The following is a 13568-nucleotide window of genomic DNA, read 5'->3' on the forward strand; positions in this document are numbered from 1 at the left end:
GATGTGAATATTCAAGGCACAATACGTGTTCATCAGGATGCTCATTTAGCCATATTTTTGAATTATTCATATAGCTCGCTGTGTTTGGAATATAATCTAATAGCCAAGGACCTCAGAAAAAATTTGCATGAACAAGCACCTGTGCATAAATCCCGAAGATTGATGAGTGAATTAATGGCCAGCCCAAACGGTCATTTGCAAGTCATAAATGTTATTCACGGGTGTCAGTTAACCTCACGCCTGAATAATCACGGCCTTTGAAATACAAATCAAACTGCTTCACCTTGCTACGCTGACTACTTCATCCCATTCATTCGAGGATTCATTCTGGGACTGAGACAACACAAACAAGGGGGCATCATTTCTCCTTCTTCTCGCGGCACAAAAGAGGCCATAAAACCCACAAATGCTCATTACGCTTGCTCCCTTCAGACACACAGATATGCCAGCTTCCCGGATAATGAGAAGCCGGTATTTTTGTCCCCCCTGACAGGTGTATTTTCGCTGCTCCGTGACGTATAGCCCTGAGCAGAAGGAATGGCCCAAATGAATGCCATGGGGGTGAGCTGATGTTACACTTCAGCCGTTCTCAGCACATTTGCCGTGAAGAGGGCTCTACAGACGGCCATATCTCTGTCACTCTACTTCGCGTTCCACGGCGCGAGTCCTCAAAGGCAACACTTGGGCTTAACGATGTCCCTGAATGTCACTCCGTGGCCTTGTTTTCACGTCAGAATATCACACGAGGTTTAGATATAGACACACATGGGTGTTGCGCGCGTACACCTCCACCCTTCTGTTTTGGTCCCATGAGAAACCAATTCAAGTCAGCCATCTTGTCAGCTCCAGAGGCGGATCTGTATGCACAATGTAATGCCTAGAGATTTGAATTCAGTTGTATCTCCCATTTTCAGTGGTAAACTTTTGAGTCCCTGATGAGTAGTGAAATTAAAAGCATGGGTCTCCGCCTATGGCGTCAAAGTTTTGAGGGCCGACTGGCTGCTACATGCTACATTTGAGAGACAGTGACACAGTGACACTTACCTATACAGTCCTGGTTGTCAACATAATGCACCTCATTCACTCCCAGCCCCTCCTTTTGATACAGCTCTTGCTCCTGCACACACATAGCCACAAGTCAACAATCAACACTCTAAAAAACACAGCATGTTCCCTTATTTCTATTTCGAAAATTGTCTTTGATTGTGTAAAAATGTGTTTTGATTTCTCCGCGTGGCTTTAGGACATTATCCACCTTAAAAAAAAAAAAAAAAAACGATCTCTGTTCTACTTCAAACACACAACACTTTGATTCAGACACTGAGAAAGTGGCTGAAACGAGAGTTGCGGTGGTTTAATTGGAGACCTTGGAAACGAATAATGCAAGAGATCACAGGAGAGAAGCAAGCCTTGTCATATCCCTTGAGAAATTATCATTCTAATGAGAGAGAGCAGGAGAGAGAGAGAGAGAGAGAGTGAGAATGCGAGTGAGAAAGAGAGAGAGAAAGAAAAGATAGAGAAGAAGTGAGAGAATAGCTCCGAGTGCCAGCCGCTCACTCCCGGCTAGAGGAAGAGTCGGAGGGTTCGGCTCTTGAGTGACATCCCTCGCGGCAGGTTTCCAAGGCTAAAGAAATCTAGCATGCCAAATCACCTTAATCCCCACGCTTCTCACCCACCTCTTTCAGAATGCGCTCGTTGAAGAACTGCTGCAGTTTCTCATTGCAGTAATTGATACAGAACTGCTCAAAGCTGTTATGTTCAAAATACTCTGAGAGGAGGGAAAAACAGAAGAGAGGGGGAAAAAACATAAATTATAATTAATTTCCGGAATCAAACATTCTGAAAGCCTGTGTTAATTAAGGCAGTCGAAGGAAATTACTTCTCAAGCAAGGGCCCTTGTAATGAAGTGTGTGGATGCGTTAGGGTACTTACTCTAAGAGACTTGCAGCACAGACAAGTGCCACTTTCTACTCACTATAGCTCTGAACAACGTTCAACAACGAACAACACCAACACTGGATTCTGAACAATCCAATCAAAAACGAAATAAGACTGGAATCGCCCGCTATACACTGCAGCAACATGCAGTCAACCTGGGAAGCTGCAGATACTCAAACTTTCAATTTAAGTTATGTTACACTACCAGTCAAAAGTTTGGACACATCTGATTGAATGTTCTATGTTTTTCATTATCTTAAAGCCATTTTGATCTCAAGGCTTCTGCTTAAATGCTTGAAATTAGTTTTTTTTAGACAAATATAAATAGTGAAGTTGATGCCTATGTATGAATTTCTTTCCAAAGCCTTTGCCTTTCCGTCAAGGCAAAGGGTGGCAGCTTTAAAGAATCTAAAATATAAGATAGTTTTGATTTGTTTAACACTTTTTGGTCACTGCATAATTCAATTTGTGTTATTTCATAGTTTCTAAAATGTGAAAAATAGAAAAAATAAAGAAAAATGTGTGTGTCCAAACTATTGACAGGTAGAGCAAGTTGAGTTTAATTGACACATAGAAGCACGGTTGTCCAGCTCCTCATTCCACTGAACACCGGTATACTGGAACTACATTGTATTACCAAAACCGGCGATGTCCAGCACCCCGATGAAGTTGGAGGAAGTGTCGAAGGGGAAGCACTGGTTTACTCGCTTGACCACATGATCGAAGAGGCGGCTGTACACCGCCTTGGCCAGGGCATCGCGGGCATTGTTTGCTTGTTCCACCTTCAGAGGCACCCTGGGGAGACACACAAAGTGGGGCAGAGAGATTCAGTCCGAAACTGGGACGCGCTAACTCTCTTACTAAACCTCTCTCTTTTTTATTTTAATCAACCCAACTTTTACGCGGCAGCAAAAGTTCCACTGTATTAATGGGTCAGTTTTTGCTGCATAGTATTCACCGGTCTTCTTCTCCTTCTGATCTCTCAACACTCAAGTTAAAGCTGCTTTCAAATGAGGCTTTCTGAGACAAAGATAAAGCATTAAAACTAAATATGAACCCTGAACCCAGCTCGACTCCCTAATGGCACTTAAACACCATTCATTTTAAATTATTTAGAGGGGTTGACTGTATGGACAAAGTGCAGTTCCATTGGGCGCTGGAGTTCAACTCAGCTGGGCCAGTGAAGACCTTGAATTTAAAATTCAAAAGGTCCATTTTGTGCTATTGCGGATCTTTACCCACTCTTTTCTTCTGATATTCCATCCACCCATTCTCCTTCCTCATAAAAAAAAAAAACCCTCATCCATAACAAACAGGAATGGTCCATCGTCACTGAATCTCAAGAGGACAGGCTTCCTATTCTCCATTTCAGTGAGCCACAAGTTAAACGCAGTGGGTCTGAGAAACCACAAGAGGCATTCACTATTCATCCCACTGCCAGGGATTTTTACCCATTGCGACGTCTCACACGCACACCAGTTACAGACTCAGTCATCCCCTACACCACCACCACCACCACCACCCCCTCAGTTACCCTCGTCCTCCCCAGGGTTGGGTGGATCTGTTTGGGGCTTAATGACGCAGCGCAGCCCCCTCAACCCTCTTTACTCCACCTGCTCCCCAGGCGCCGGGCCCATACTGTACTGCAGCCCCGCTCGCCAGTCTCCTCAGATACAGTCTGCATTATTTATGCGGAGAAAACACTTCCAGGCCAGGCCAGCATCTGGCCCTTTTGAAATATTCATCTGCCAAACCTGGCCCCATCACTCAAACACCACATCACCATCATAGTGCATGGGAACTGCGCCGATACTGCACCATATATACTATTTGATCTGCAGGAAATCACCACCCAGTAATTTAACAGTATAGTTTACCTAAGTAGATCCATAAATTACTCAAAAATATCCAAAATACTCCACTTCATATTATATTACTGTGTCGATATTACACCAGAATGCAGTGGATTGCTGTCAGTGACTGAGCAGGTGTTTGAGTCTCAGAGTCCCAGTGCATAATGCCTACGTGAAATAATCTGATCAATCATATACTCTACTTATGCTAAGTCCATAATGCAACAGGCTTAGTTCAGTTTCGGGCTTCAATCTCAGCCTCTTGCATAATCTAGATAAAGATGTCTTAGCTCGGTGCAGGATGGCCTCTGATAACGACGGTGCCAACTGCCTAGTCAGTGCCAGTATTGATTCAACACTATCTCCATCTAAACATGATTAGCTATCTTCAGATCTACCATAAACTCTGACAGTCTAACGGCTGGGTTGACAAGTTTCTTGGCAGAAACCGAAGACAGCGGTTTCTGAGGAGAGAGAGGTTACAGAGAAGACCATTCCCTCTCCACTGACACATTTTCAAAAGAAGTTGCAAAGAGTCAGTGTGAGTAACTGATGACTGAAGAACCGTGAGGCTGAATGCGGCCGGTCTTACTTGATAACTGTTCCTTTGGCGCCCCCTGCTGTAGTGAGCATGACTCTGGTGGTGAGGCTGACCCGCAGGTCGTCCTGGTCCAGACCCAGCAGATCAGCGCAGTACTCCAGAGTCTGGCCGGACTGATTCTTCAGGATACAGCCACCTGAAACACACACATACACACACACACAAGCCTTAGAAATCCTACTACACTGTGGACAAGCTCAGTAAGATAAGTGAAAATTCAGATAATGTGCCTTTGATGAGACTAGAAATACAATGAGACATTATGAAGTCAGGAGTGGTAGCAAAATTGTGGATGCGTGAGATATCCTTGAATTTCTTTCTTTTATGCCAGTCATACATAATATCATATATAATGATGTAGAAACATTATTCCTGCAAATGATTCTGATGGAAAATCATTCCATAAACATTTCATATCATCTCCAAAACGGTGCTGGCAATAATCTGTAAAAAATCAACCACTGCCATTTGAGCTCAACAAGCTCAACAGGTTTATAGCGCTTTTAGATCTATACCTCTTTTAGATGCATTTCAGTATTCATTCATTTTTCTCTGAGTATACTATTGCATATCAACTTGGCTGGTATTTATCTTCAAGGGAAACTAGGCTAGATTCACAGTCAGAGGTTGGGGAGTGAGGGGGAAGACCTCCTAGCTATGACAGTGAATAAAAGATATCAGCAGTCTGGCACAGAGCTGGCACTGACAGGCCCTAATAAGTCCCACTGAGCCAGCGTGGATGTCTGTACGAATGGGAGTTCCAGCAAGTGTCTGTTTAGTCTAGTGAGAGAGGGAGAGTGCTGAAAACTGCCCTCAAATCATATTTCAAGAGGATACTTGAGGATACTGTGAGAGAGAGAGAGAGAGAGAGAGAGAGAGAGAGAGAGAGAGAGAGTGTTTTCATCATTCTGAATGGTTGCCAGATTAACAGAGGTCTTTATATCGCCAGACAAGACAAAATTGTTGTGTGATATCAAAGGATCTATTCTCTGAGATGCTGTAATGAAACACACATCTACTGAATTCTATGTGTTCAAATATTTATGTAAAAACTAATTGATGCCAACATCTCACAGGCTAATATTGTCAGTGTGGAGGTGCTACTATGAAACTAGCAAGATTATAGTCTTGGATTGACAAATAAACTCTGATTTAAAGTACTAATCCACAACTTTTTCATATAAATAAATGCCCATTTTGCTACTCACACTGGTGATTCAACCTATACCCAGTTCATGAAAGCTTTTACATTCTGTTTTACATGCTGCTCTAAGTGATGTTCGAAGAACTGGGTAGTTAGCATGAGCAGCGATAGCCACCATGACTGAACAGACAAAGAAAAGAGCAAAACTACAGAAGCTCAAACTTCATCAACAGAAAATCCAAGGAAAAATATGTCACAGTACTGGCAACACGGTTTGATTTCAAAGTGATCTCTGGGAAGTGCAGTGCAAAAACTCCATGGCAGTGACAACTTTTCACCAAAGATAACGCCAATACCAAAAGAATTTGAATCTGACAGATTACCCCTTTAAATCCAATTTGTAATCTGTAGTTACAGTGTCTGTGCTTGTTATTAATTGTAACTGATGTGGATATAAATACATTTTTCAGTTTTGTTAACTTGTACAGTGCATGCATATGAAACTCTGTCCCACCTGAAGAGCTCCCCGTTTCCTCAAAGTCGATGTTGCCCAGGTGCAGAACTCCAGCCACCACCCTGAACAGGTCCAGCTTCTCAGTGTCGTCCAGACCGATCTTCTTCATGGCCCCACACATCCTGTTGAAGTCACCATGGTCGTCAACGAGGGGGTCCTTCAGAGCACCCACCTTTTGATGCTGGGAAACACACAGGTGAGTGAGAAACTGAACGGACATCACAGAGAAACAGGAGATCAATGTGAATTCAATTAAAATCATGATTCACTCAAAGGAGGCGCAATTCATGAAATGAAAATATCTCGATAGAAACCGTTACACATACTGTAACATCTATAGTTTAGCAGTTTCTTTGAATTGCCCTTAAATATTGAGTAAATATGATTACAAATTGAATTGGAGGAGACACAATAGCCCACACTAAACTAGAAAAGCCATTTGTTAGTGATTTACTAACTTGTAATAACTGACTTGTAATAATGTGTTAAAAGAGCCACCACCACCCACAGCACACAGCCAGCACACCATCCTATGAACCTGCTCTGCTACAGTAGCCTTGTCTCCAAATGTCTTGACATCTTTTTATATAAAGATAGAGGCATTTTTAATGTCTTGCCATAGGGAATGATGTTGAGAACATTCAAAGAAGAAAGAATAGGCATGAAATGTAGAATGTCACTGGGTGATTTCTCACCAGGAGTCACAAGGAGTTACAATTTAGATTGCACTTTGCCCGTTGCATTCTGACAAATCTATTCTGACAAATAGAGTTTTACATTTATTACTGAATAGTGACTGGCTTCATCATACAGTGATATTGTATTAGGGCTGCACGATTCTAGCTAAATTGATTTCCCTGATCATTCATCACAGTTATTAGTCTTGATGATTTAATTGCACATTTTTCAGTATTTTTTAATATCAACATCTTGAGTTCCAGTACAATGGGCATTCTAAACTAAATTAAATATTTCAACATAGCCCACATGCCAATGTTCCACAATTTTTAATTGTGGAATCCAAATTGCAATGGTGCAATTGTGCAGCCCTACATTGTATGGCTGGAAAAGCTGAATAACCAAACATCCTTTGTATTATATATTCTATCTAAACATCACCCACCCCTGATCCCACCCCGACCTGGCAGCCCCATGCAGACAAAGAGGAAGCATGCACTCTCTTTTCCTGTTTGCACTACAAACAGCAGCATGTAAAACCTGAGAAGCTCAGTGTTTACATTGGGGAACACACAGTGTAAAGAGCAGGGAGCGGTATGTCCTGACAGAGAAAAGAAACATCACCTTATTGTCCTATATAACACAGACATGTGGCAGGACAGAAAGACATACAATGACTTGATTAGTAAAATACAGTATTAATGACACACAACATACAACCATACAGCTTACTTTCACCCATAAAGTCACCAGGCACTTTGATAGAAGATTTTGTGAGCAGATACTTACTCACCACTTCATTCGTTTTGAAATTCTGGTCTTAAAATTATGCCTCTCACAAATATACAACGTGGCAAATTAGAACCAGGAAAAGGATTTTGTTCTGTGTTCAGGATCCAACATTTTAAGAGGAAAATGCAAATGATATGCCATTTGTAAATATTAATATTGATAGCTGTTAAAAAAAAGCCTGGTGGTGACAGGCGAACCCCAGCAAAGCTTTCTAACTTCTAAAAACCAAAACTCTTCTATCAACATTAAATATCACTTTAAACTTTTAGATAATACAGTACAACAGCATGAGTCAATGTGAACTAAAAAAAGAGGAATTTAGGTTGACCTTTTTATGGTAAAATAGTTGCATTCATTACACTGTACCAGATGAAGGCTGGGAGTAAATCCACAGAGAGAGAACTGAAAGCGCCAACACTTGTTTACCACTCTTTCACCTGATATTCTTGAAACATTTATTAGCATACAAGAAGATATTTCTCTATCTTAGAAAACAAGTAGTGAAATGAACATTGATAATTAGCCCCTGAGAGAGCAAAATGTCACACTTATTCTTCTAATAGTTTCATGATATTAATTACACATCTCCTGAAGGGTTTGCAGCGCAGCACAACAAAACCCTGGTTCTTCTTCGTGTCTTACATAATTCATCAAATACACAGACCTGAACTAATTTCTTGGCATAAAATATTCTTATTGATGAGTTACTGGGCGTAATTTCACCTTTGCACACCATTTCGATGATTATGGTTTGTCTATAGAATTTCCTTTGAACCCAGTGTGTAGTAATCCAACACACTGTGCCCAAAATGCTGGAAAAACAATGTTGTATATCAATCTAAATTATTTATTGCACAGGAATTCTGTAGTGCTGTATTACAATAGATTCTCTGCTTTGTTTCTTGACATTAAATTTTCGGTCATGAAAGAGGCAAATGTAACACAATACACTACCTGCTGACATGCCAAGTGGCAATTAGTCTCTAAGGAAACAAAGGTGAAAACATGAAATTCAAATTGATAAACAAAGGAAACTAACTGGGTTAGTGGAGTTAACACCAGAAAAGAACATGACATTACCTCTGGACTCTTGCGGTTCTGCATGATCTGTTTATCAGAGTCCTTATTGGCAAAGTATCTGGTGCATCCTCGATTCAGATACTGCAACAGACAAAAAAAAACAACATAAAAAACCCCCATACAAACATGGGTATTATTTTGATAATTCGATTTCAGACGCAACTTATTTTATGCGTGTTTTGTTCTTGTGGGGAAAACCTTTGAGGGATCGTTCTATTGTTTTTCATCATCTAAAAGATTTACTTTGTTGTCTTCCAATATTACTTCACAGCTGACTAGAAGTGAATCACATCTGAGGTAATTGCCTCTGTTGATGTGGGTGTCACCTTAGGGACTTGATGTAATGACACTGCGATAAACAACTAAAGCAACAGCTAGAGTTGCTTATTGTTCTGTTAAGTGTTGTTTTGTAGAGCGCGCACAACAAAATAAAGACTTGGATAAACACCTTTGTGGTCTCTGAGAAAGCTCCTATTAAGGTGATAATTAGATTCAAAAGGCACAGAATTCTGTTCTGAATATTTTGTTATTGCAGGGGAGTTTGATTTCACTCGGGGGGGCCACTTCATTTTTATATTTCAATCCCCACCTCACTAATAATAGGCTCATGTGACATCTAGTGGGTTTCCACTGAATTGCCAACCCATGCCTACTCAAAACAACTAATCAACATGCTGTCGTTTAGCAAGATTAAATTTAAGTAATAAAAATACAAGCAGAAAAAGAGACAGTTAGTCACAGCGCTGCATAGTGTTTAAAAAGGATGCTTTCTATGATTTTATTTTTGTACAAACACAACATGCTCATGAGCAAAGAATGTTGGCAGATAAAAGCATCTCATTTGGCCCCTGCCTCCACCCGTCTCTCTCTCTCTCTCTCAAAGAAATCAATCAGCCATAGAGGTTAGTGTGATCACAGGCTTAGGCTCTGCAGCTTTTAAAATGGGCCAACAGCAAGAGTCGGCATTATGTGCTGTTTGAGAGTCTGCATGCATGATCCCATCACACGAGCTTATGCCTGATATCTGACAACATTATGTCTGATTTGTTTCCCCCCACTGCATAAGGATACCATGCCATGCCCATACCGGCACAGTAGGGTGTTTTTTCCATTATGCTTGGCTAAAAGTTTAGTTTGTTATGGGTGTGATAGATAGAATGTTAGTGTGTGAGTTAAGGCACCCAAACTTATTTGGTGTTAGCCCACTTTCAAAGGCTGATTTCTGCCTGCTGCTCTCCTACAAAAACAGGACCACACCTGCTTAGAATTTACCGACTATAGCACAGTCACAACAGGTATAGAATAGTACCGGTGCAATGGAAATTAGATTATCAATGACAGACTTATCTTGGCTCAATGACAGACTGATCTTGGGTCAAAATATCATATGTCAGTATTCTTATTCTGAGAAACTTTAAGAATGACGTCTGTCTAGTCCCACTGACCCTGAAGCTGTCTGGAGAGTCCAGGTGCAATCTCTTCTTGATGTCCTCGGAGGCTCCGGCACACAGCCTGTAGAAGATGTGATAGTTCCTCTCCTCATTGCTCTGCATGCAGATCCTCGACTTCTCCAGCAGGTAATGGGAGACGAACCCACCCACAACTGCATTCTGGTAACATAGATGGTAGAAACAGGTCTTAAAAAACGATTTTAAAATTCTTGGTCCATACACAGTAAACATATAGACCTTGGATATAATCAGTGATCATCCTCTGGGAAAGCATTCACTGAAAAACAATTTCATGCCACTGCCATGCCTACTTTGGCTAAATGTTTTTGCATTTTTCAAAATGAGGACCGTTACCTTCTCGTTGAAGTGGATTTCCACAAACTTCCCAAAGCGACTGCTGTTATTATTCCGGACTGTCTTTGCATTTCCAAAGGCCTCAAGAAGGGGATTTGCTGGGGTTTGAAATGAAAAAGAACATCAGGATGTCTTCTTCTCACCGGCCCAATACAAACACTTCTGATGAGCTGTTATTCTTTTAATACATTACCTTCCACAATCCTCTCATCAATATCTTGACCTGTTCCATATGATGTGGTCAGATATCTACAGAATGGGGGTGAGATGAGGACGACAGTCACAACGATGACAATGATGATGAAGTTAAAAACACAACACTGTATAATACAGATATACGAAGTACAGTACATAGAATATATAATACATCATCTTCACTATCAAAGCAACTAGAGCCTGTAATTTTAGATATAAGCCTCTGTGAGCAACAAGATCCCAGTACCATAGATAATACAGTACATTATGAGACTCAGGTGGGTTCATACCTTAGAACAAACTTGGTGTTTTCAGTCTTTCCAGCACCAGATTCACCAGAAACTATGATGGACTGGCTCATCTTCAGAACCTTCATGTCCCGGTAGGCCTTGTCCGCTGAGAGAGAAAAACACACCACTGATTTATTAACTTTCTGCCATGACAAATATAGTTCCGTGGAAATAACCCTGCATAATCAGGCCTCAATTCATATTCAGTTTATTATTGAACTGTGCAGTTCATCACTTACATTTGCATAGTACAGCTGGTAAGCTGTGACAAGTGTTGAAGAGGTTACTCACGTATTACCTTTCAAACAAAGTAATTAATTCTATTACATGTACCACTGGAGAGATGTATCATTCTGTTTAATTATTTATCTACTTTTGAGTTGCTTTCACAAATCTAGGCTCACGAGACAACCAAGTGAACATCTGTCACTTAAGTAATATGTGATGTGAAGACTCATTTGACTAAAAAAAGGTCTCATTCCCCTCAATAAACTCAAAATTGACATTTACATTTCAACCAGATAAAGATTAACTGGGGTGACATCAAAGCAACCATCTTTAGAAAGTAACTTTGTAATATGTGAAAAAAGTAACTGTAATAGCATCACTTTTTAAGAGTAATGTGTCTCACTAATTTTTTAAGTAATATTATCACTGTAGCTTGTAGTTGCATCACTAATTATCCCTGCAATACTGATTATGAGTTCTCACCAATAGCATAGACGTGAGGCGGCAGGGTGCCCAGTGACCTCCCATGGTATGATTTGATGGTCTCAGGAGCATACAGTTTGGGGATGTCATAGTAAGGGTTCACAGCTATCAAGATGTTGGCCACATATGTCTGTGGGGAAAATACATACAAGCATGATTAGGTTCACAACATTTAGAGAAAGTTAATCAGTGGTAAAGACTTATATCAACCATGTAATAACGCGGTGACATCTGACTGCTACACCTCTAGCTAGTAGTGTGCAGACAGAGGGAGAGAGATGACAAGAGGCCTATTGAAGGCCGGTGAGACACACCCTAACTCGATTTCCCTCTCTTGCTTTTCCCCTCTACCAGCTGTCCCTCATTTCCTAAGTAGAGCGACTGGGATCGGGATTGGGTTTGCCAGTCTTGACTGAGTGACCCCTCGCTAGCTTTCCTTCCCTCTTTACCACCTGGCACTCTTCCCCCAGGGAAACAAGGATAGGGATCTTTCTCTCCTTCTATCCTCCATCCTGCTATCTCCTCGTGATGCAACTGGATAGCGGTGGCTTCAAGCCACGGGGAGAGCCAAGGTTAATACTGTTGCTAATGTAGACAAGCACAGAAGGAGAAGAAAACAAACATACGTAGATGTGGTCTTTATTGTACCGCACTCTGACGTTGTTGAGGAGAGTGGCTTCATTCAAGTACATAAGGGAACCTGAAAAAGGAGGAAATAAAAAACAATACTAAATAGAAATTCTACCCAAAATAGACCTCGACATGCTCACAACTTCATCTCCACACAAAATGTTTTAATTCCCTTGGAAAATAGTCCTTATTATGAATGATAACATTTGCAAAGCACACTTCTGAATGTAATAACATTTTAACAGTGAACTCAGACAGTGTTAACTTACAGTTGTCCTCTACATGTTTGTTGACATCGTCCTCCGCTGGGAAGACTTGGCTCATAGGAGCAAGAAAGGTCTGCAACATGAAAAGAAGAGAATAGTGAAACAGTATTCTGTATTGAAACATTTGGATTATATAACTTATATAACAGTAAGGGTGAAGTCAGTGTACTGCATGCCACAACTGACACCATCTCCCTTAGTCCTGTCAACTTCATGTACAAGATTGTTCAATGTCGACTTTTGTTCTTTGGAAAGCTCACAACACAAGACAAATGTTGATTAGCATCCTAAAAAGGAAGACGCAAACACTGAACATCATAAAAAGATAAACAAGCATACATATACATTAATCATTCATCGTGTTTAAAGATCACAGTAATGATGTTTGATGCTACATGTTCCCAGGCTAAATTAGTTACTGACATTCTCACTCTATTGTTTAAGAGTCTGAGTTAATGGAAATAAACTCAATGGAACAAGCCGGCTGTGAGAGAAACAAGGGGAGACATGGCAGGATAATGAATAATTTGGTGGGAGAGCAACAGGATCTGAGCACCTGAGTGTGTGTGTGTGTGTGTGTGTGTGTGTGTGTGTGTGTGTGTGTGTGTGTGTGTGTGTGTCTGGTAGAAGAGAGACTCAGATGGTGCTCTGTGTTGATCTTGTGGGAACCAATGAAGTCACTGTATTATTAAAAACAGCCAAGCACCTCCCCCACGACACAAACAGGCCCAGGGCATTTACTGATACTGTGCCTAAAAAAGCAATGGGACACAACAGTGCTGAGGGTCCTAACAAGGCAATCAGGTAAAGGAACATGATTAATTAAGGTAGACCAATGACTGTGCCAAGTTATCCCCCATATATCAAGAGAATAAACACTGTCTTTCTCCTTTTACATATTCATCACACATTCCCCATATCTCTACCACTGCTTGTGTGTGTGTGTGTGTGTGTGTGTGTGTGTGTGTGTGTGTGTGTGCATGAGCATGTGCACAAGTCTGAGCTATTGGTGCATGGTTTATTACCACAAACAGGCTGTAAGCATAAACAGAATGTGCTTTGTGTGCTTGC

The 13568-nt window shown here is 41.0% G+C and overlaps 1 protein-coding gene across 1 annotated transcript in view; it reads right to left on the reverse strand.

Moving 5' to 3' along the window:
- Positions 1 to 13568, reverse strand: part of myo6b (myosin VIb) — a 41966-nt gene that overhangs the window by 22005 nt on the left and 6393 nt on the right. The window contains exons 3-15 of the mRNA XM_078289377.1: positions 12501 to 12570; positions 12228 to 12301; positions 11602 to 11731; positions 10891 to 10996; positions 10599 to 10654; positions 10406 to 10503; positions 10046 to 10210; positions 8601 to 8681; positions 6051 to 6231; positions 4384 to 4528; positions 2576 to 2733; positions 1677 to 1768; positions 1045 to 1117 (exon numbers count right to left, since the gene is read on the reverse strand). Coding sequence (XP_078145503.1) covers positions 1045 to 1117; positions 1677 to 1768; positions 2576 to 2733; positions 4384 to 4528; positions 6051 to 6231; positions 8601 to 8681; positions 10046 to 10210; positions 10406 to 10503; positions 10599 to 10654; positions 10891 to 10996; positions 11602 to 11731; positions 12228 to 12301; positions 12501 to 12570 — 1429 coding nt within the window. The remainder of the gene's footprint in view (positions 1 to 1044; positions 1118 to 1676; positions 1769 to 2575; positions 2734 to 4383; positions 4529 to 6050; positions 6232 to 8600; positions 8682 to 10045; positions 10211 to 10405; positions 10504 to 10598; positions 10655 to 10890; positions 10997 to 11601; positions 11732 to 12227; positions 12302 to 12500; positions 12571 to 13568) is intronic.

This window comes from Centroberyx gerrardi, chromosome 17, assembly GCF_048128805.1.
Source record: "Centroberyx gerrardi isolate f3 chromosome 17, fCenGer3.hap1.cur.20231027, whole genome shotgun sequence".
Lineage (NCBI taxonomy): Eukaryota > Metazoa > Chordata > Actinopteri > Beryciformes > Berycidae > Centroberyx > Centroberyx gerrardi.